This window comes from Macaca fascicularis, chromosome 12 (assembly GCF_037993035.2).
Source record: "Macaca fascicularis isolate 582-1 chromosome 12, T2T-MFA8v1.1".
NCBI classification, from domain to species: Eukaryota; Metazoa; Chordata; class Mammalia; order Primates; family Cercopithecidae; genus Macaca; species Macaca fascicularis.
The window spans coordinates 65501402-65521646 of NC_088386.1; the positions used below are offsets into that span (position 1 = coordinate 65501402).

General features: G+C 35.4%; 1 protein-coding gene across 9 annotated transcripts in view; it reads left to right on the top strand.

Moving 5' to 3' along the window:
• Positions 1–20245, top strand: part of UBR3 (ubiquitin protein ligase E3 component n-recognin 3) — a 268922-nt gene that overhangs the window by 123696 nt on the left and 124981 nt on the right. For 6 of the 9 annotated variants that reach the window (XR_012421203.1, XM_005573426.4, XM_005573427.4 and 3 more), the window contains exons 21-25: positions 141–245; positions 1413–1586; positions 1775–1807; positions 3468–3928; positions 12604–12692. Coding sequence is in view for 8 of the 9 variants with exons in the window: in XM_005573426.4 (XP_005573483.1) it covers positions 141–245; positions 1413–1586; positions 1775–1807; positions 3468–3928; positions 12604–12692 (862 nt within the window). In the remaining variant the exon portion in view is untranslated. The remainder of the gene's footprint in view (positions 1–140; positions 246–1412; positions 1587–1774; positions 1808–3467; positions 3929–12603; positions 12693–20245) is intronic. The other 3 variants (XM_015432342.3, XM_015432343.3, XM_015432345.3) reach the window with 1 other exon arrangement.

Sequence of the window (20245 nt, forward strand, 5' to 3'; positions counted from 1 at the left end):
TTAGAAAATTTGTGAACTGGTATTTCTAGATATTACTTAAAGTACTTTTTGTCTATAACAGTAAAATATTTTTGGATCTCTAAATGAAATACATTTTGTGGAAAAAAGTAATTATGAGGCATTTTCTTCCCTTTTTAAAGATTTTGATGGATCATCAAAATCTGTCAGAACATGTACTCTGCATGGTTTTGTATCTGATTGAATTAGGACTCGAAAATTCTGCTGAAGAAGAACCAGATGAAGAGGTAAGTAGTTTTTTGTAATTTAAAATTTTTAGATAGGCAGTCCCTATCTGGCTCCAACCAATTGTTGCCAAACCAGACATGTTATACTTTTGCTAGTTATGACATGCCTTAGTAAAGTGTATTTATGGATTCATCTTGAGGTATATTTATGTTTTCATCAGACTCATAAGATCTTTTAAAGAACTACTGGAAAAGGCCCTTTGGGATCTTCAAATACGTACAGTTTTTTAGGGCCTTAATTGATGCATTAAATTCTATTATGGAATTACTGAATTTGAAATTTATAATTCCTATCACAAAAATTAATAAAAGTGTTTAATGCATTTTTGGTGTTATGCTAAGAATATTGATTATTGGCAAAAAATTACCAGTAATCAATAAATAATCAGTAAAACTGAAGTTAGGGCTTAGCTCCAAAAATTCTAATAATTTGATTAGGGATTATTTTTGAGTAGCAAATTCTTTCTGTAAAGGTTTTAAGGTAATGGCATGAATATTGTTATATGGGAGAATGTTTAAAGTACTTAAGAGTGAAAGTTGTTAATTTGTTTCAGGACTTTAGAAGTATTGTGTCCATAAAAGCAATTGTTACTACAAATTAGTTTCACTAATGTGTAAGATTCTCCTCATCTCTTCCCTCCTAAATGACAAAATGTAACACAACATAATAATTGCAAAAAACAAGTTAAAGAAACCACTTTGTAGTTCTTTGTAGTCCAAGTTGAATCAACATATGTTCTTTCATAGATGTTAAAAGGTTATAAAGATTCCTCTATGATTAGGTCATACCTTTGGTTGATTTTTCAGTTTCCTCCAAATTAGTCCAAATTAGCATTATTTGTATTACTAATGGGTGAGGATGAATATTCTGTAATGTTCAGTATTCTAGATTGAAAAATGTATTTAAAAATGTATTTTAAGTCAGATGTTTAGCTGATTCCATCAGACTTACCCATATTGGTATTGAGTAATTTATTACTACATTTTTTGTTTGAATTTGGTTTTATTCAAATTTATTCACTCTATAATTTGTGGATGAGACAGTAAAGGATCCAGGATTATGATAGGCAATGGATGATTTTTGGGGGCTTGTTACATCTCCTTTGTACCTTGGACCTGACGTGGCAAGATTTGATATTCTTTTTTTTTTTTTTTTTTTTTTTTTAGGCATCCGTGGGTGGACCAGAACGTTGTCATGACAGTTGGTTTCCTGGCAGTAACTTAGTGTCAAACATGCGACACTTTATAAACTATGTTAGAGTAAGAGTTCCAGAGACTGCGCCTGAAGTGAAGAGAGACTCACCTGCAAGTACTAGCTCTGATAACTTGGGTTCCTTTCAAGTAAGTGTAAACGTAAGAAAGAAAATAAGGAAAAGCTTTAAGTTATGTATGTTATGTTGGGATATACTGTTCCTATGATATCCAAAAGAAAAAAAAAGTGGTTGCAGATAACTTTAAATTGTTTTTTATTTCCTCTGATATATCTATGCAACTTCTACCTTATCAGTCTTTTTCCCTTAATCTGCCAGAGTTCACGACGGCCTAAAGTTCTTCAAAGAGAGGTAGATGTGTATGATATTTGCATTAACTAGCAACATGGCTTTAACTGGAAATGGGGAAAAACTGCTTTGAAGTATTTGTGTGTGTATAGGTGTTTAATTAATATGATTAAATTTAAAAGAAAGTTTCTTGGATTTGTGTGTGGTTTTTTTTTTTGACAAAGTGATTTAAGCTTAATATTAAAGAAAATTTATATTGAGCTTAAAAATAACACTGAGTATTTTCTTATTAGTGTTCGAAGTATTTTGGACCAATTATAGGTAGCATATTTGAGTCTCTTTACATTTAGCATTGCCACTATACTACTAACTTCTTAAAAATGACTTGGATATTTTCTAAATTAAAATAAATTTAATTGCTAGCAGCATGCTCATTTGCAAATAACTTTTTTTTGCTTCTATGGCAATTAATTAACTTTGACAAACTAAGCCTATGAAGTCTTAAATTCTGTATGTTCTGGCTTTGGACTCATTTTGAAAATCAGTGCTTTCATTGCATGTAAGTTAATTTTTAAAAAGCAGTAATGAAAAATCTTGAAATGACATTTTAAGTAACTAAACTTAAGCAGTTTTAGTCTTCCCAGCCTAGATTTTTGTCAGTAGAGAACATTGAATCATACATTTCTTATAGTAGAGTCTATTTGTAGGAGCTTTCTTGGTCTTTGACAACGTATTTTCGCTGTAAGCAAAAACTGGAACCTCTAAAGAGGCTTTTGCCTCTAATGCTGGCAGAGTACTTTAAAAAACAGCTTCGATGTTAAAAAATAGTATATACTGTCATTTGACTCACAAAAGCTCATCTGATATTAGAGCATCCTTTCTATGCTTGCTTTTAAAAAATAAATTCATTAAACTGATTCATATCTTAATTAAAAGATGTTTTCTAAGAGCCCTGGTGCAGTTTGATTGCTTTAGCAAAAAAGCTTTTTAGAATTTAAATTAATGAGGAAAATACTTAGTTAAAAAAAAAAAAACTGTTCAGAAAACAATTCATAGTCCTTGACCGACAAACCAAAAACAAAGAAAAAACAAATCACAAATCACAGTTTTAATTTCATATTAAAATTTAATAAAACAAATTAAATTTCATATTAAAATATGAAACATCAGTTTGATTTTTTCATCCTTATATTTCAGTTTAGTAACTTTAAGCATTTATGTTAGAATTTTCAAACTTTAAAGTTCCTTAAAAGTGAAATTAATTACTAGTTCATGTTTGTTAGCTTAGAAAATTTTTTGAAAAACGAATTTATAATTTTCTTAACTGGAAACTGTAGCAGTCTTCCAGAAGTTACTAAAGAGTACCCTATTCCTCATGAATGCTGACCAGAACAGCCTTTCCTCCTTTAAACTAACGAATAATTTAGTTTATGATTCTCTTTAATATGGCTGTAGATACTACGTAAGTTTTGTCTGTTTTCGGGAGGTTGAAAAGGAGGTGTTACTGCTGATGATCTCCTTATAAGTCTTTCCAGATTGAGTGGGATTAAATATATTTGAGAGAGATAGGTCAAGGGACAGAATTATTTAAAGAGCAAATCTGTTGAATAAATCTTTCTATGAAACTGAGCATTCCCTTTGGAAAATGTAGTACTAGTATGTTTTTAAAATGATGCTAAATAACTTCTCTTGATTTTTCTTTGTTTCTCTTTTTTAATGGTAGAATTCTGGTACAGCTCAAGTTTTCAGTTTAGTAGCAGAACGTAGAAAGAAATTTCAGGAAATCATCAATCGCAGTAGCAGTGAAGCAAATCAGGTGGTTCGTCCCAAAACTTCAAGTAAATGGTCTGCTCCTGGCTCAGCTCCACAGTTAACTACAGCCATTTTGGAAATTAAAGAAAGCATATTGTCTTTGCTAATTAAACTTCATCACAAACTCTCAGGAAAACAAAACTCCTACTATCCTCCTTGGCTTGATGACATAGAAATTTTAATCCAACCAGAAATTCCTAAATACAGTCATGGAGATGGTATAACTGCAGTGGAAAGAATTTTACTAAAAGCTGCGTCGCAAAGTAGAATGAACAAACGCATCATTGAAGAGATATGTAGAAAAGTGACCCCTCCTGTACCACCTAAAAAAGTCACTGCAGCAGAGAAGAAAACATTGGACAAAGAAGAAAGGTAATTTTTATTTTTAATGTTTTAAACGTGTGTATAGTTGAAAAATTGATATTTTTTTCCTTTTGGTCATTTGAGGATAATCACTTGGATGTTTAATAGCAACAGTCATAGCTGATGTAATGTAAGTGGAATGGAGCATGGTCAGTGCTTGTACATGTGATATATTGAGTTTATTGATGGACAGGTGAGACTTTCTGACCCCACCGTAAAATTACTACCTTAAATCTATATGTCTCTTTGGAAAAATTGCTACTGCTTTTATTGCTGTAAGGATCTAATAATTCTCTTACTGTTAAAGTTGAACTGTTCAACTTTAAATGAGAATAAAAAAATATTTAAACATTTCTCAAAATAAAAATCCAACTGCTTTAGTTTCTTTTGGTCTTTTCTAATCTTTATTAATATATGATTGCTGATTTTTAAAAAGTGATGTTTTAAAACACATTCTGACTAACTTATGCTTCTAGCTTTTGGATCTTTAGGTTGCTTATAATTTGTTGTTAAAATTATATTTATAAACTTTTTTTCATCTTTTGACTTTCTTGAAAAAAAAAAGAATGGGATTTAAAAAAAAATCTCAAGATATATACTATGTTATGTGGGGTTTGTGGGTCAAGGACTATGAGCATAGTATGGTTCTTTTTTTCAGTGGGTTTGCCAGAAGAGTTGTGTTACTGTGCATTGTCACCAATTGTTTCCCAAGAGCCTTGTCAACATTGCTGACCCTACTGTCATAAACATGACAAGGTGAATCTTGAGAGAGTGAAACTCAGCATAATTGTCAAACTCTTGGAAAGGGTTCAGTGTTTATTACAGAAAAAAAAAAAAAAAAAAAAAGAACATGCCTTTTAATGAGTGTACATAGGCTAAAAGACCCAGGACATTAAAAAAAAGGATTTCAGATCAAATTCAAGATAGTCATTGCTCACTTCTCCGAGGTTATAAATAATATTCGTTGTTTTAATTTCTTTATTATTTAAGACAAATTTGTCTACCAAAGCAACAATTATAGGGGAAGGGTACACATTTCCCCTTAGGGAGGGTCCAAAGAGATCACATCAATATTATCTTAATTTAAGAACCTAGGACCTTGATCATCTCGATCTCTTTTATATAGGTAAAAATCATTATCAACAGAGTTATTTGGACTACTGTTGTGAGCGGTATGACTAATACATCATTTAGCAGTTTGAAGTGTACTTTAGAGGTATTTTCTGGATAATTTCATCTTCTTACTTTTAAAATTAAATATAGGCAGTTATGGGTTAAATGATCAGTGGAAGCAAGCCTAAGATGGATCTTACTCGATTGATCCATTTCTCACTCACTGGGTGTCAGTCCAGCACTTTTCTAGACATATCTGTGTCCGGTGTTGGACTTCCTGACCTCGAGGAATTGATACTATAATGGAGAGACAGACTGGTAAACAGATAGTTTGTTAGTAGTGTTAACATAGTGTAACAGGTACTATATTGGGTACACAGAGTGTTAATGGGAGTAGCAGGACATAAGGCTAAGAGGGTAACTGCATATAATTAACTGGCACAGGGTATAAATGGTTACAGGGAAACTGGAAGGATTTTAAGTGAGGAATAATATATAGGATAGAACTGTGCGCGGTGGCTCACGCCTGTAATCCCAGCACTTTGGGAGGCTGAGGCGGGCGGATCACGAGGTCAGGAGATTGAGACCATCCTGGCTAACACGGTGAAACCCCGTCTCTACTAAAAATACAAAAAATTGGCTGGGCATAGTGGTGGGAGCCTGTAGTCCCAGCTACTCTGGAGGCTGAGGCAGGAGAATGGTGTGAACCCAGGAGGCGGAGCTTGCAGTGAGCCGAGATTGTGCCACTGCACTCCAGCCTGGATGACAGAGTGAGACTCTGCCTCAAAAAACAAAAACAAAAACATATATGTGTGTGTGTGTATATATATGTATATATATGTGTGTATATATATAGGATCATTACATGCGGGTGGATTAGAGTGGGGTAAGACTGGAAATTGGGAGAGCAAGCTACTTAGTCATCTAGTGGGGCAGGTGTGATAAGGGTCTGAACTAAGACAGTGATGATAATAAAGAGAGGAGGAGATGTATATGAGATATTTAGCAGGTACAAGTTGTTAGACTCGGTAATCAGCTTGATGTGAGAAATGAGGGAGATGTCATGAATGGTGCCCTGATTTCTGACTTGGATAATGTTCCTTTTACCAAGATAATGGAGTATAGGAGGGGTCTCAGGCTCAGTAGTAAAACTGATCTGTTCAGTTCTGGACACTACTAAGTTTAAGAGGGATACCCAGGTGAAGATGTCCAGTCAGATATAGGGTTTAAGATTTAGGGGAGAATTCTTAGAGATACAGATATGAGCACATAGGTAATAGTAGAATCCTTGTATATGGGAGAAAGTGTACAGTGAGAAAATGAGAAGACTGAATATAGAACTCAAGGGAAAAACATTAAAGGGAATGACTGAGGAAAGGGTACCTACAAAGGTGACTGATAAATGGATGGTTGAGCAGAGTAAGAGAAAAACTGGGGTGAGTGGCTTTAGAGAAGTCACAAGAGGAAGTTCAGAAAGCAAGAAACTTATCAAAATTGTTAAGTGCTACAGGAGTTCAATAAGATTGGCCATCCTGTTTGATTTATTAGTTAGGAGGTCATCCTTTGGTACCTGTATAAGGAGCAATTTTAGTCACATACATAGTTATACTACATCTTTGATGTAATTAAAAGTTTGTTGGAGCCGGGCACGGTGGCTCAAGCCTGTAATCCCAGCACTTTGGGAGGCTGAGACGGGCGGATCACAAGGTCAGGAGATCGAGACCATCCTGGCTAACACGGTGAAACCCCGTCTCTACTAAAAAATACAAAAAAAAAAACTAGCCGGGCGAGGTGGCGGGCGCCTGTGGTCCCAGCTACTCCGGAGGCTGAGGCAGGAGAATGGCGTAAACCCGGGAGGCGGAGCTTGCAGTGAGCTGAGATCCGGCCACTGCACTCCAGCCTGGGCGACAGAGCCAGACTCAGTCTCAAAAAAAAAAAAAAAAGTTTGTTGGGAGGTCGAGGCGGGTGGATCACGAGGTCAGGAGATTAAGACCATCCTGGCCAACATGGTGAAACCCCACCTTTACTAAAAATATAAAAAATAGCTGGGCGTGGTGGCGTGTGCCTGTAGTCCCAGCTACTAGGGAGGCTGAGGCAGGAGAATTGCTTGAAGCTGGGAGGCGGAGGTTGCAGTGAGCTGAGATCATGCCACGGCACTCCTGCCTAGCGACAGAGTGAGACTCCATCTCAAAAAAAAAAAAAAGTTTGTTATAAAAAATTTATATTAATATATGCAAAAGCCTACGGTAGATTAAGAATTTAGGAGAATTCCTAAATAGGAGTTATAAAGAACTAACTAAAAATTTGTTTCCATGGGAGAAAGGACATTCAGTAACATATAATTTAGATGACCAGTCATTAAGTTTGAATTAGTAATAGCCTAGAATGTAATAAATCTACTGACAAAATTAGAAGGTTGAAAATGAGGTAAGATTGTTATTTTTGTCAATTAGTGGTCTCTCTTAGTGGTCAGATCCTTCTTTCTGTTATGTAATAGTATATCCTTTTATTTTGAAAGAAGATAAACAGTGAATCAAAATCTGTTTTTTTTGGTAATTATTACTAATAATGTGATACTAGAGGACATAGTTTAGATGCTACTTTTACAAAGGCCCTGATGCTACTGTAATAAATAATATTCTAAAAATTTTAAAGGCTTTCTTTGTGATAGATTTTGTTTCCTTTGAACAATGATGGTATTGACAAGTACTTGAAACTAATTTGTAGTGGACAGCTAAGGATTAAGGTGACTATTTGGATCTCACCATGCTTCTCACATTTGTCTTTCCTTTGGTTTTGTTTTGGATTTTCATGATAAAGGCAGAACCGTTCATAAACACTTCCATTTGTTTATGAACAATAAATGAGGATCCATTTCCAAGTACCTCACCTTTAGACAAACTCAGTATCACTTTCATAATAGATTAACTTCATAGAAAACAAGATGTAAGCAGAAAACATTAGATGGTTGTAATAAAATGCAGCTTTAATGTCTTTGCCTCAGGAGTTAATGGAAAATTTTTGAGTTATACTGAATCTGCCAGAACTTGTGTATGTTCTTTGTTAATGGCCTTTATTTACATTTATGCCCATTTAGAAAAGTAATAATCTCGATTAAGAAAACATTCACAACAATGACATTCCATTTCTGGTTAGTATAGAAACCTGCTATAGAAATGCACTCTAATACTAGTGTCAAGCAGTTACATTTGAGGTTTTCTTATGTTTAATAGATTTTAAAAAGTACATTCTATGGACATACGTATTCTAATTTTAAGTGTACATGTTTAAAGGTGAGCTGTAGAGTGAGTGGCATTAATTAAAGAAGCATGGCAAAACTTACAGATTTGCAAAGTAGTGATTCAGAAGACCAAAAATGTAGTCTGTCACTGCTATTGTTGCTCAAAACATTTTTGGAGGTCACTTAGAATGCTTTGAGCATCTAGAGCACATTTTTCTTTGCTTCCATTTCTTCCATTGTGGCAAATATTTGTCCTTTGAGGATGGATTTAATTTTAAAAAGCTTTTTATTTTGAAGGAATCTTAAACGTACATAAATGGTTCAGGAAGTTCTTTGTACCCTCAACTATGAGAATTAGCAAATCAATATGATATTTGAGTATGATTAAATCTTTAGATCCCAAGTTTTGATAGTTGTCCCAGTAATGTCTCGTCTCGTCTGTCTCGTCTCCCCTCCCCTCCCCTCCCCTCGCCTCTCTTCTCTTCTCCTTTTTTCTTTTCTTTTTTTTTGGAGACAGGGTCATGCTCTGTCACTCAGGCTGGAGTGTAGTGGCATGATCACGGCTCACTTCTGCCTTGACCTCCTAGGCTCAAGTGATTCTCCCGCCTCAGCCTCTTGAATAGCTGGTACTACAGGTGTGTGCCACCATGCCTGGCTAATTTTTAAAAATCAGTTGTAGAGATGAGGTCTTGCTATGTTACCCAGGCTGGTCTCAAACTCCTGGGCTCAAGTGATCCTCCCGCCTCAGCTCCACAAAGTGGTGTGATTACAGGCATGAGCCACTTCTCCTAGCCCCCAATAATATTTCTTTTCTTTCTTTGTTTCTTTTTTTTTCTGTTTTGAGACAGAGTCTCGCTCTGTCACCCAGGCTGGAAAGCAGTGGCGTGATCTCGACTCACTGCAACCTCTGCCTCCCAGGTTCAAGCAATTCTCTGCCTCAGCCTCCCGAGTAGCTGCGATTACAGGCGCCTGCCACTACGCCAGGCTAATTTTTGTATTTTTAGTAGAGACAGGGTTTCACCATGTTGGCCAAGCTGGTCTTGAACTCCTGACCTTGTGATCCACCCGCCTTGGCATCCGAAAGTGCTGGGATTACAGGCATGAGGCACTGTGCCCAGCCACTAATATTTCTTATAGCAGAAAGATCCAGTTCATAATCACTCCTTGCACTTAATTGTCATGCCTCTTTGTTCTCCTTCAATATAGAAGTTTTTATTTTCATGACCTTGGCACTTTTAAAGATTATGAAGCAGTAGTAACATTGTAGAATATCTCTTAATTTGGGATTCTCTGTTTTCCCTTTATATTTTGACTCAGTTTATACAACTTTGGCAGGAATGTCAATGAAGTGTTGCTGTTTTGTTTTCATTGTATCCCATAAGGTGTTATATGATTTCAATTTGTTTCATCACTGGTGATTTACTTTGACCATGTCTGCCAGACTTCTTCACAGTCAAATTACCTTTCCCACCCCACTTTACAATTAATACATAATTTGTGGAGAGATACTTTGAGATATTGTAATATCCCAATCCATATCAACTTTATATTCATTCATTTTTATCAGTATGGACTCATGGGTTCCTATTTTATTTTATGGGTTATAATCTCATATGCTTGTTATTAATTTTGGTGCTCAAATTATTACAGATTTGGCCACTAGGAGTCACGTCAAGCTGGTTTCTGGGTCCTGTTGATCTGTCCCCATCATTCTTTGAGCATATTCTTATTTTCTGGGGCAATAAGATGTTTCAGGCTTGGCCAGGTGGTGGCTCACACCTGTAATCCCAGCACTTTGGGAGGCTGAGATGGGCAGATGACCTGAGCTCAGGAGTTCGAGATCAGCCTGGCCAATGTGGTGAAACCCTGTCTCTACTAACAATACAAAAATTAGTCGGGCATGGTGGCGCGTTCCTGTAATCCCATCTACTCAGGAGGCTGAAGCACGAGGATCGCTTGAACCCAGGAGGCAGAGGTTACAGTGACCCTAGATCACGCCACTGCACTCCAGCCTTAGCAATAGAGTGAGACTCTATCTCAAAAAAAAAAAAAAAAAAAAAAAGATGTTGCAGGCTTATCCTGTACTTGGAGTCAGCCATTGCTCCGAGGTGTCCTGGTTGCTTTTAAGAGAGAATGGTATTTAGAAACCCCAGTCCATGTGTTTATTCTAATGAAGTATAGCTGTCTCAGGTCCTCTTAGGACAGAGCTGGGGAAAATTGTGTGTGTGTTTCTTTGTAAGTCTGTGTTTGTTTTGGAAGGTAGTGAGAGAGAGGAAGGGAGAAATTTATATTTAGTTTTATGTCTACCTTTATGTACTGAAAACTGTGAGTTCACTCTGATACTTTCCGTTCCAATCTATCACTCTAGGAGTCATTCTTGTTTTCTCTCTTTCCATATTTGTAACTCTGTAACTCCCTTCTTCCACAGTGAGATACCTGACACCTATAACTCTCTCTCTCTCTATGTAGATACATATATTTAACTTTTTAGTCAAAAAATTACACATATTTAACTAAAATTTTACCACACAAATGCCCTCCTGTGCCAGGCTGTCGAGTCCTGACACTCCATGCTAGGACATGTTCAGAAAGGGAAGAGAGGGGACGGGTAGATTTAATTTTTTGAAATGACCATCATCATTGAGAGTTAACTTTGGTGAATAAGGTGAGTGAGCAACCTGGATAATAACATTTTGGCTCAAAAACAGTATAAAAGAATTGTTGTTATAAAATAATAAGGCGAGTTTTTTATGTGGATCCTAAATTATCTGTAAATGTTAGAAAAGGAGTGTTAACAATTTTTTGAATATTATTGTCAAAAATATGTAACTTCTCATGGTAAAGTGGACCACAGAACTTGACTTTATAGTTGCTCCTGATTATCCCCACCAATTTGATGGGAGCAAATGTGTGGATAATTTAAAAATTACTGTATTTCATTCTTCTGAATTTTATATGTTATATCCTTGAATCAGATCAGATTAATAGAAAAATACTTTTAGGTTTCCCATAACAATGATTGCATAGACTCTCAGTTTAACATAATGCTTTGACTTCTATACTGTATAGACATAATAAATGGTCATTAAAAAAACTGCTGTAGTATACTTTGTCCATTATGTTCTCATTTTTCTTCTGTATTATGGGTATGACACAGAGAACATCAGCTCCTCTTTGAGTTTTGTTCAAGTAAAAAGTTTATCTCTTCCATGAACTAACATATAATTTACCTTTTCTAACCTTTCTTTTCTTCTTCTTCTTCCTCTCCTTCACTTCTTGTTTAAATTACTAATTTAACCTTTCCTTGCTGGGAGTGAAACTTTATGCCTACTGGTATTGTTAGCGTCACATAATCTGAAGAAACCTGTCGCCTTTGACTTATTTTCCTATTCCTATGTTATGGTAACATTGTATTGGTGGATTTTTTTTTTTTTTTTTTTTTTTTTTTGGCAACCAGTTGCAATTAAAATATTCTTTGGAAGTAGATAAGGCATACATAATAAATATAATATAGTGAATTAATCCAAGGGAATATTTAGGGCTTTGTAATACAGTTTTGTCTTATGTTGTGTTTGAGACTCCTTCACATTCCTTTACTTTATACAAAATAAACCAAACTTGAAATATGTCCTAGTAGAAACTGGGAAACTTACTGGCTTCTGTTCATTCTCTGTTAGGAGAGACCTGTTCTTAGGGTAACAGTAAATATGACTGTTCTTATCTTTTAGGCTTTGTTTATATCTAAACATCATAGCTTCTTCTAGCAATCAGTTTACTGTTATTTGTGCCTGGGGTTAAATTGTTAGTCTCTTGCTAAAAAAGACTATTCTTGTGCTTGCTGCCTTCTGACATATACTTAGGAACTTGTGTTGTTGGAAATCCAAATATTCTATCTACCTTAATTATTATTTCACATTTTAAAGTACATCTTGGCTTTTATTTTCATTAAACCAGTGAGTTTGTAACCTTTTAAAATTAGAATCCTTTTAAGGACAATCAAATATTAGAAGAAGTTTAATACATAATACAAAAAATGGATTGTTCTCAACTGTGTGCCAGGGGTTAACCAGGATATTCCCTTCCTTGACTATTTCTTGCATTCCAGCAAATTTTTTCTTTAATTTTTAGAAAATGTGGAAAGAAAATAAAGTCATGCATTTAGTTAAAATACACACATATATAGCATTCAAGCATGCATGTACATTTTCATGCATTTTTGTGCACCTAAAGACATACATATATACATTTGCATACATTATATACTCTTGAAATATAGTAGCTAGGTCTTAAGGACATCTGATACTTAAAACTTTATTTCTGTTTAATCTAGGCGACAGAAGGCTAGAGAGAGGCAGCAGAAATTGCTTGCAGAGTTTGCTTCACGACAGAAAAGCTTTATGGAAACTGCAATGGATGTTGGTAAGTCAAAGTTATTAGTTTAGAACTCTCATAATTATACTTACTACTTTAGGGATGATGTAGTCCAATCTTTTACTAATTTAAAACATTACAGACTTATTATTTCTAGTGTTTATTTGGTCTTTATTTAAGTAATATAGTGATGGAAGATCAGACTTTTATTATAGACAGTCCATTCTGTTGTTAGTAGCTATAATTGTTAGGAAGTTCTTCCTGATGGTAGCAATGTAGTATGCTCCTTTTGTTCTCTTCTGTTAAATGGTCTCTTAGATTTGTGAGATCCATCAATATATATTTACTTATCTTGATCTTTTTCTTTGAAATTATCTTAAAATCCTTCAAATAGTTTCAGATGCTTCTAGTGCCTCTTTCTGGTACCCCTTCATTATTTCTTAAAATCAGGTGAACTTCTCATTTCCATTAAGATTAGCATTAGAATTTATACAGTGAGAGAGGATACCATGTTTCTGTATGATAGTAGCCTTTTACACACGTTGGAGAAATAGATTAAATCTTAGTGTCAGTCTTTAGTTAACCGGGATATTCCCTTCCCTGACTATTTCTTGCATTCCAGCAAATTTTTTCTTTAATTTTTAGAAAATGCAGAAAGAAAATAAAGTCATGCATTTAGTTAAAATACACACATATATATGCATTCGAGCATGCATGTACATTTTCATGCATTTTTGTGCACCTAAACACATAACCAACTTCCTGAAGAAATTTGTAGAGATCAATTCAAATTTAGCCTAATGGGTTCTAAACCATCAAGTATAGTTAATATTCAAGATATAACTTTGACAGAAAGAATACAGATTGAGCACCCCTAATCTGAAAATCTGAAATCTAAAATGTGCCAAAATCCAAAACTTTCTGAGCTTTGACTTTCCACTGGTGGCATGATGCCACATGTGGAAAGTTTTTGACTTAAGATTCACCTTTTGTATTTCTTTTCTGGCAACTTGTTGATTTCCTTTTCATTTGGGTCTGTTACTAGAGAGCTATGAAGTTCAAAATCTCTATTAGGTTTTTCCAGAGGGACAGAAATGGTAGGATATGTATATATGAAAGGGAGTTTACTAGGGAGAATTGGCTTACATAATTACAAAGGTGACATCCCATGATCGGCCATCTGCAAGCTGGGGGATGAGAAAAGCTAGTACCATGGTTCATTCCAAGTCTAAAACCCTCAAAACTGGAGAAGCTGAAAGTACAGCACCCGATCTGAGGCTGAAGGCCAAAAACCCCCAAGAGGCCATTGTTACAGGTCTGAAAGCCCAAATGCCAATTTATCCATTTCTTTTAGGTTTTCCAGTTGATTGGCATATAGCCGTGGCATGATGCCACAAGTGGAAAGTTTCACACTTGACCTCTTGTGATGGGTTGCAGTCAAAACTATATTTCATTTACAAAATTATGTAAAATGTTGCATAAGCCTGGGTGCGGTCGTTCATATCTGTAATCCCAGCACTTTGGGAGGCCGAGGTGGGTAGATCACTTGAGGTCAGGAGTTTGAGACCAGCCTGACCAACATGGTGAAACCCATCTCTACTAAAAATACAAAAAAATTAGCTGGGCGTGGTGGTGCATACCTGTAATCCCAGCTACATGGGAGGCTGAGGCAGGAGAATTGCTTGAACCAGGAGACAGGTTTCAGTGAGCCGAGATAGTGCCATTGCACTGCAGCCTGGGTGACAAGAGCAAAAAAAAAAAAAAAAAAAAAGGTTGTGTAAAATCACCATAGCCTGTATGTATAAAGTGTATATGAAACATAAATGAATTTTGTGTTTAGACTTGGGTCCCATCCCCAAGATATCTCATTATGTCTATGTAAATATTCTGAAGTCTGAAAAAAATCTGAAATCTGAAACACTAATGGTCCCAAGCATTTCAGATAAGGGATACTTAACCTGTACTGAAATTCTGTTTATGAAATTTACCTAGCATCAGTTGACTTTATCATATGAAAGAAGAGGGTTTAGTTTATTGACACTACTTTCCCTTTCTCTCTTCTTTCCAAAAATTGATAATTTTATTTTTGTTTTTTTACATGTTTAATATAATTATAATATTTATGTATTGTTCTATCTGCAGTAGTCAGTATCTTGATACTGCTTCATATAAAATGAACTAATAAGCACCCCATCCTTCCTTTCCTCTTCTACCTCCTGCGTTTTTTCAGATACTTTTTAACTTTTAAATTGTCAAGGTTGCTGACATTCTGTTTTGCAGTCACATTAATGTCTTCCATGTGAAGGTTGACTCTTAAAAACAATGAAGAGTTTGTATTAGTATGACTTTTTAAATGCTATTGAGTACAAGGCTAGAACCATTGACTATTTTTGAGTCTGGTGGCCCAACTCCTGGACCCCTTCAAAGAGACTATCTTTAGTACATAGCTCTTTTCTTCCAGTCCCTTGATTGCTAAACCCATACGACCTTTTATTTGTTTCTATATGAACCATGACTTTGTTATGTTGCCTTTTGTTTTCCCTGAAGTTCCCGAACTGTCTTTTTAAATTTTATTTTTAAAATTTTATTGTAGCAAGAACCAGTGTGCCTTTATGATATCTCTGTTATTCTTCCTACTCAATCATACTGTCTTTTGCATGGAATTCTTTTCCAATCTGGTCCATTTGTTCTTCAGGCATGCCCTACAGCCATTACCTGAGGATTTTCCCCTTTTGGGATTGATAATAGAGTTTCTTGCATATTAATGTCATCTCTTTTTGAAATCTTGTTTTATTGGGGTGCCAATTCAAGTGTGTGTGTGTATATATATATATATATTTTTTTTTTTTTTTTTTTTTTTTTAATTTTTTTCTTCTTTAAGAGATAAGGCATTGCTATCTTACCCAGGCTGGATTTGAACTACTGAGCTCAAGCGATTCTCCCACCTCAGCCTACCTAGTATCTGGGACTATAGTCATGCACCACTGTGCCTAGCTCAAATCTTAATAATGACGTTTGGTAGCTCAACCACCTGATTATTTCTGGAAGGGACTTTAGTCTACTCTCACACTTGATTGTTCATTTAGATGGATGTAGAATTCCAGGTTGATAAACATATTCTGTCACAAATTTACAACTGAAGGCATTGCCTCTTTGTCTTCTACCATTCATTTGATAAAAAGTCTGGTGGTAATCTAATTCTTACACCTTTGTAGGTGAGCATTTTTTCCTTTCCTGTGACAAATTTGTGATTATCTGATCCTTAGAGATCTGAAGTTTTATCATTTGTATCTAAGAGTTTTTTTCCCATCCTCCTTAGTGCTTAATGAGCCTTTTCAGTCTGAAGATTCATATCTCTGAAACTATGAGATTTTTTTTCCCATGATTTTTTTTTTTTTTTGATAACTGGTATAGTCATCCTCCAAGATGGTTCTTCTGAATGATCTCTATCTCCTGGTCCTGATGCCCTGTGTAGTCTTCTCCTACATTGATGTGCATGACCTATAGAATATGGCAGAAGTGAAGGTATATCATTTCTCATATTAGGTAATGAAAGACATTACGGCTTCTGTCTTTGTTACTTTCTCTCTCTCTCGGATTACTCATTCTGGTGGAAGCCAGCTGCCATGGCATGAGTATCCCTGTGGAGGCCCATGTGAGTGAGGAACTGAGGCTTCTTTCCCCAGCAGTCATGTGAGTGAGCTTGGTTGTGAAACTTCCTGTCCCAGTTAAGCCTTTATTTAATTTTGTTATTTTTTTCTTAAAAAAAAAAATTTTTTTTTTTTTTTTAACTAAAGAGACAAAGTCTCTCTGTATTGTTCAGGCTGGCCTCAAACTCCTGGCCTCAAAGCAATCCTTCTGCCTCGGCCTCCCAAAGTCCAGGATTACAGGTGTGAGCCACTGCATCTGGTGCCAGTTAAGCCTTTAAATGACTGCAGGTTTGATAGTAATTTCAGGAGAGCTCCTTAGCCAGAACCATACCACTAAGCTGCTCCCAGATGCCTGGCCCTCAGAAACTGTTGGAGATAATTCTTTTTAAGCCACTGAGCATGAGGGTATTTTGTTATACAGCAATACTTTCCTTCTTAACATTTTATTCTTTTTTGGGACTCGTAATTGGATGTTGGATCTCCAAGACTGATCTTTTAATTTTGTAATGTGTTTTATCTTTTATATCATTTGTTGTTTTTGTTTTATACACATATAGATTTCCTCTCTCCAGTATCTTGTTCTTACCATCTGTATAGAATTTTCTCTAAAAATCTTTCTGAATGAGTTTAGGGTGTTTCTTTTTTTTTCTTTATCTGTTTCTCTCTCTAAATTATCCTTTATCCTTCTAAATTGCTTGAAAAACTTATGTTAGTCTTTCATGTTGTTAGTTTTCCTCATTTGCCTGATGATTCCTGATTGTCCTGGAGAGGTGGTCTGGGTAGCTCATGTGGGTTCATTTTACTGAGGTGTAAAGAGGTTTGATCCTAATAATTGTCTCTAGTCTGTGTACATGGGTAAGGTGTGTTGACTATCAGATTTGGATTAGGGATGGGAGAAGGGCTGATCACTCTAGGTTGGAGCGCCCAGATGCTAACATTCACATTAGAAGCCCCAGTTTTCTCCAAGCTTCTTGTTGAGTTTCTTTGGATAAGAATAGGCTGGTTTTTGTTGTTGTGGATGATCTGTTTTTTCTGTGAGGTAAATGCCAAGCCCCCTGAATGCTCTGTTTAGTCAGAGTTGGGGAAGGAATTGGGGTGCTATGTAGTGAAGTCTACATACAGTCCTTCAAATAATTATTCTGTTTTCAGAGTCATTTTATACTTATGGCTCCTGTCTTCTGCCTCATGTGCTGATTCTGAGCAGAGTTGACATTCTAATGGATAGATCAATTCTTGCTTTTCTTTAACTTTCTGATATCACATATCTTTTCTCTGTCATCATGCCTCTATCTTCTCCAGTCTTTCAGAAATGTTATTGACATCTCCTATTTGCTGGTGAAATTCTCACCTACCACTTCATCCTTTTTCTATATTCTGTGGGAATATTTCTTCATTTCTTTTCTATCTTTATTTCAGTGGGATTGTTTTTAAAAAGAATGAGGGACAAAAGCAGATATTTAGCCTGTAATCTTGAATTAAATACTTAATATGCATTATTGCAGTGTATAAAGTTAATTTATTATAACAAAAGCACTAAATTTTTATTAAAATTTAGAAAACACAAATAATAAAAAATAAGAAATAATATATTTTTACTACCAGATTTCCTAACCTAGGTTGTATCCTTACAAGACTTTTTCTAAGAACATATGCATATAAATGTACTTTTTACCAAAATGAGGTTTTACAATGCTATTTTTTAATGAAAAATTCCAAACGTAGAGAAAAGCTGACAAAATAGTCTTGTGAACACCCATATACTAATATAACCATCACCTTGTTAACATTGTTCTGTATATGTTCTCTTGCTTTCTCTCTGTTAAATGAAGTAAGTTGCAGACCTTACTGCTAAAGTATTTTTAACATGCATGCCTTAGGATTGAGAGTCTTCTCTTACACAATCACAGTACATCATACCTAAGAAAATTACCTTCCCATAAAATAAAGAAAATGGCTTCAAAATATCAAACTCAGTACTATGTTAAACAGTGAAATTATTGAATAAAACTTTAAAATTTCTTAAATTTTAAAAAATGTTTAAAAAGTATAGCAAATTTTAAATTTTTTCCAGATTATTTTGTCCTCATTGCATCCCACCAAAGGTATATAGTCCAAGTTTTGAGCTCTGAAGTTACTTAGGAGCAGTCCTGTTTTTGTGAGGTGATGTAACTAGTCTGATGTATAGTTTTAGTTCATCCATGTCAGTATGTTTGCAATTTTAAGAACTAAGAAAAAAAGCTTAATTAATACTTTAAGAAATTGTTTTTATTTGCTACTTCCCACTCACAAGTGAGACAAAACAAAAACAATTTTCTGAGGAATCAATTAAGCAACGTACCCAGAGCAGACTGGGTGGTATTGCCTTGAATAAGAGAATGGTCACCTTATCCTCTGAGGAAACTGGAGGGAAGGAGGAAAGAATGGATGGAGATAGAGGTAAGTTCCACTGGCTTTAAGGGAAATGGGAAGCTCAGGCAGATCACCTTTGATTGCTTTAGTTTTCAGGGGTTAGGTAAAAGGTGAGTTCTTCTGGGTGAAAAAGAATGTGACCTGAAGTTTGGAATTGCTGAGGAGAGTGGGAGACATTGGTCATGAAAGCTGACTATAAATATTGATAAACAATGCTTACAGCTCAGTTATGGTCAAGATCATAGATTTGAATGTCATAAGTGCAAAGTTATTGACTCCATGTCCTAATTTTTGGAAGGTTTGACCTCTTTTGGCAGTAGCCAGGGCACAGGAAGAACAATTGAGGGATCAGGCAAATATGATTGCTAGCAAACAGAGGCAGTTCACAGAAGTCTTCAGGATAATGAGCTCTACTTTCTCCCAGTCTCGGTTCTTGCATGCTGCAGTGGTGACAGGTGAGGCAATAAAGATTTATGGGCATTTCATTTGTTTATGTTGGCCATGGCCACACCACTAGGATTCCGGATCACACTGATTCTGTATTCCCTTTATTTATAGCAGTCTCTTTCCAAAGATATCTGACCCCAAAAAGCCTATTTGAGACCCCATTTTCACCCACTGCTCAAGATAAAACTTGCAAACGTGTTGTTCTGCTTTTGATGACTATTTACACGTCACATTTTGTACTTATAGTATTATTAACACACGAAGCAGGGCCTATACCTGAAGTACTATTAATACTTGGCAGCATACTGATACAATTTAACCTTAGCTACATCCTCTCCCTCATTTGTCAAATTCCCCCTTTTTTTGGTCTTATTTCACATCTGTGTTGTAAGAACGTAAATAATTTGTATAGTAGTGTCTCCTTATCACCGGGGATCTGTTCCAAGGCCCCCAGAGGATGGCTGAAACTAACCATGGGTAGTATCAAACCCCATATATACTGTTTTTTCCTATACATGATAAAGTTTATAAATTAAGCACAGTAAGAGATTAGCAACACGATAATAAAATAGAACAATTACAACGGTATGCCAGCATCACTGCTCTTATACTTTGGGGCCATTATTAAGTAAAATAAGGGTTACTGGAACACAGTCATTGGGATATTACAGCAGTTGATCTGATAACAGAGATGGATATTCTGGACAAAGGGATGATTCACATCCTGGACAGGACCAAATGGGACAGTATGAGATTTCATCACGGTGCTCAAAATGGTGCATAGTTTAAAATTGTTTAACTGTTTATTTCTGAAATTTTCCGTTTAATATTTTCTGACCATGGTTGACCACAAGTAACTGAAACCATGGAAAGTGAAATTCTAGATATGGGGAAACTACTGTAGTTGCTTCTTTTTATTGTGTCTATATCTTTGTATATGACAAAAATTCTAATGTAGAAGCTTAACATACAAAATATTTCCAATTTATAACATACAGTATATTATAAATCCTCTAATCAAATATAGTACATTATTAGGTAGTTTAAGTACAAAAACTTTTCTCTCTGAATGCAACAGATTTCTACTGTGATTAG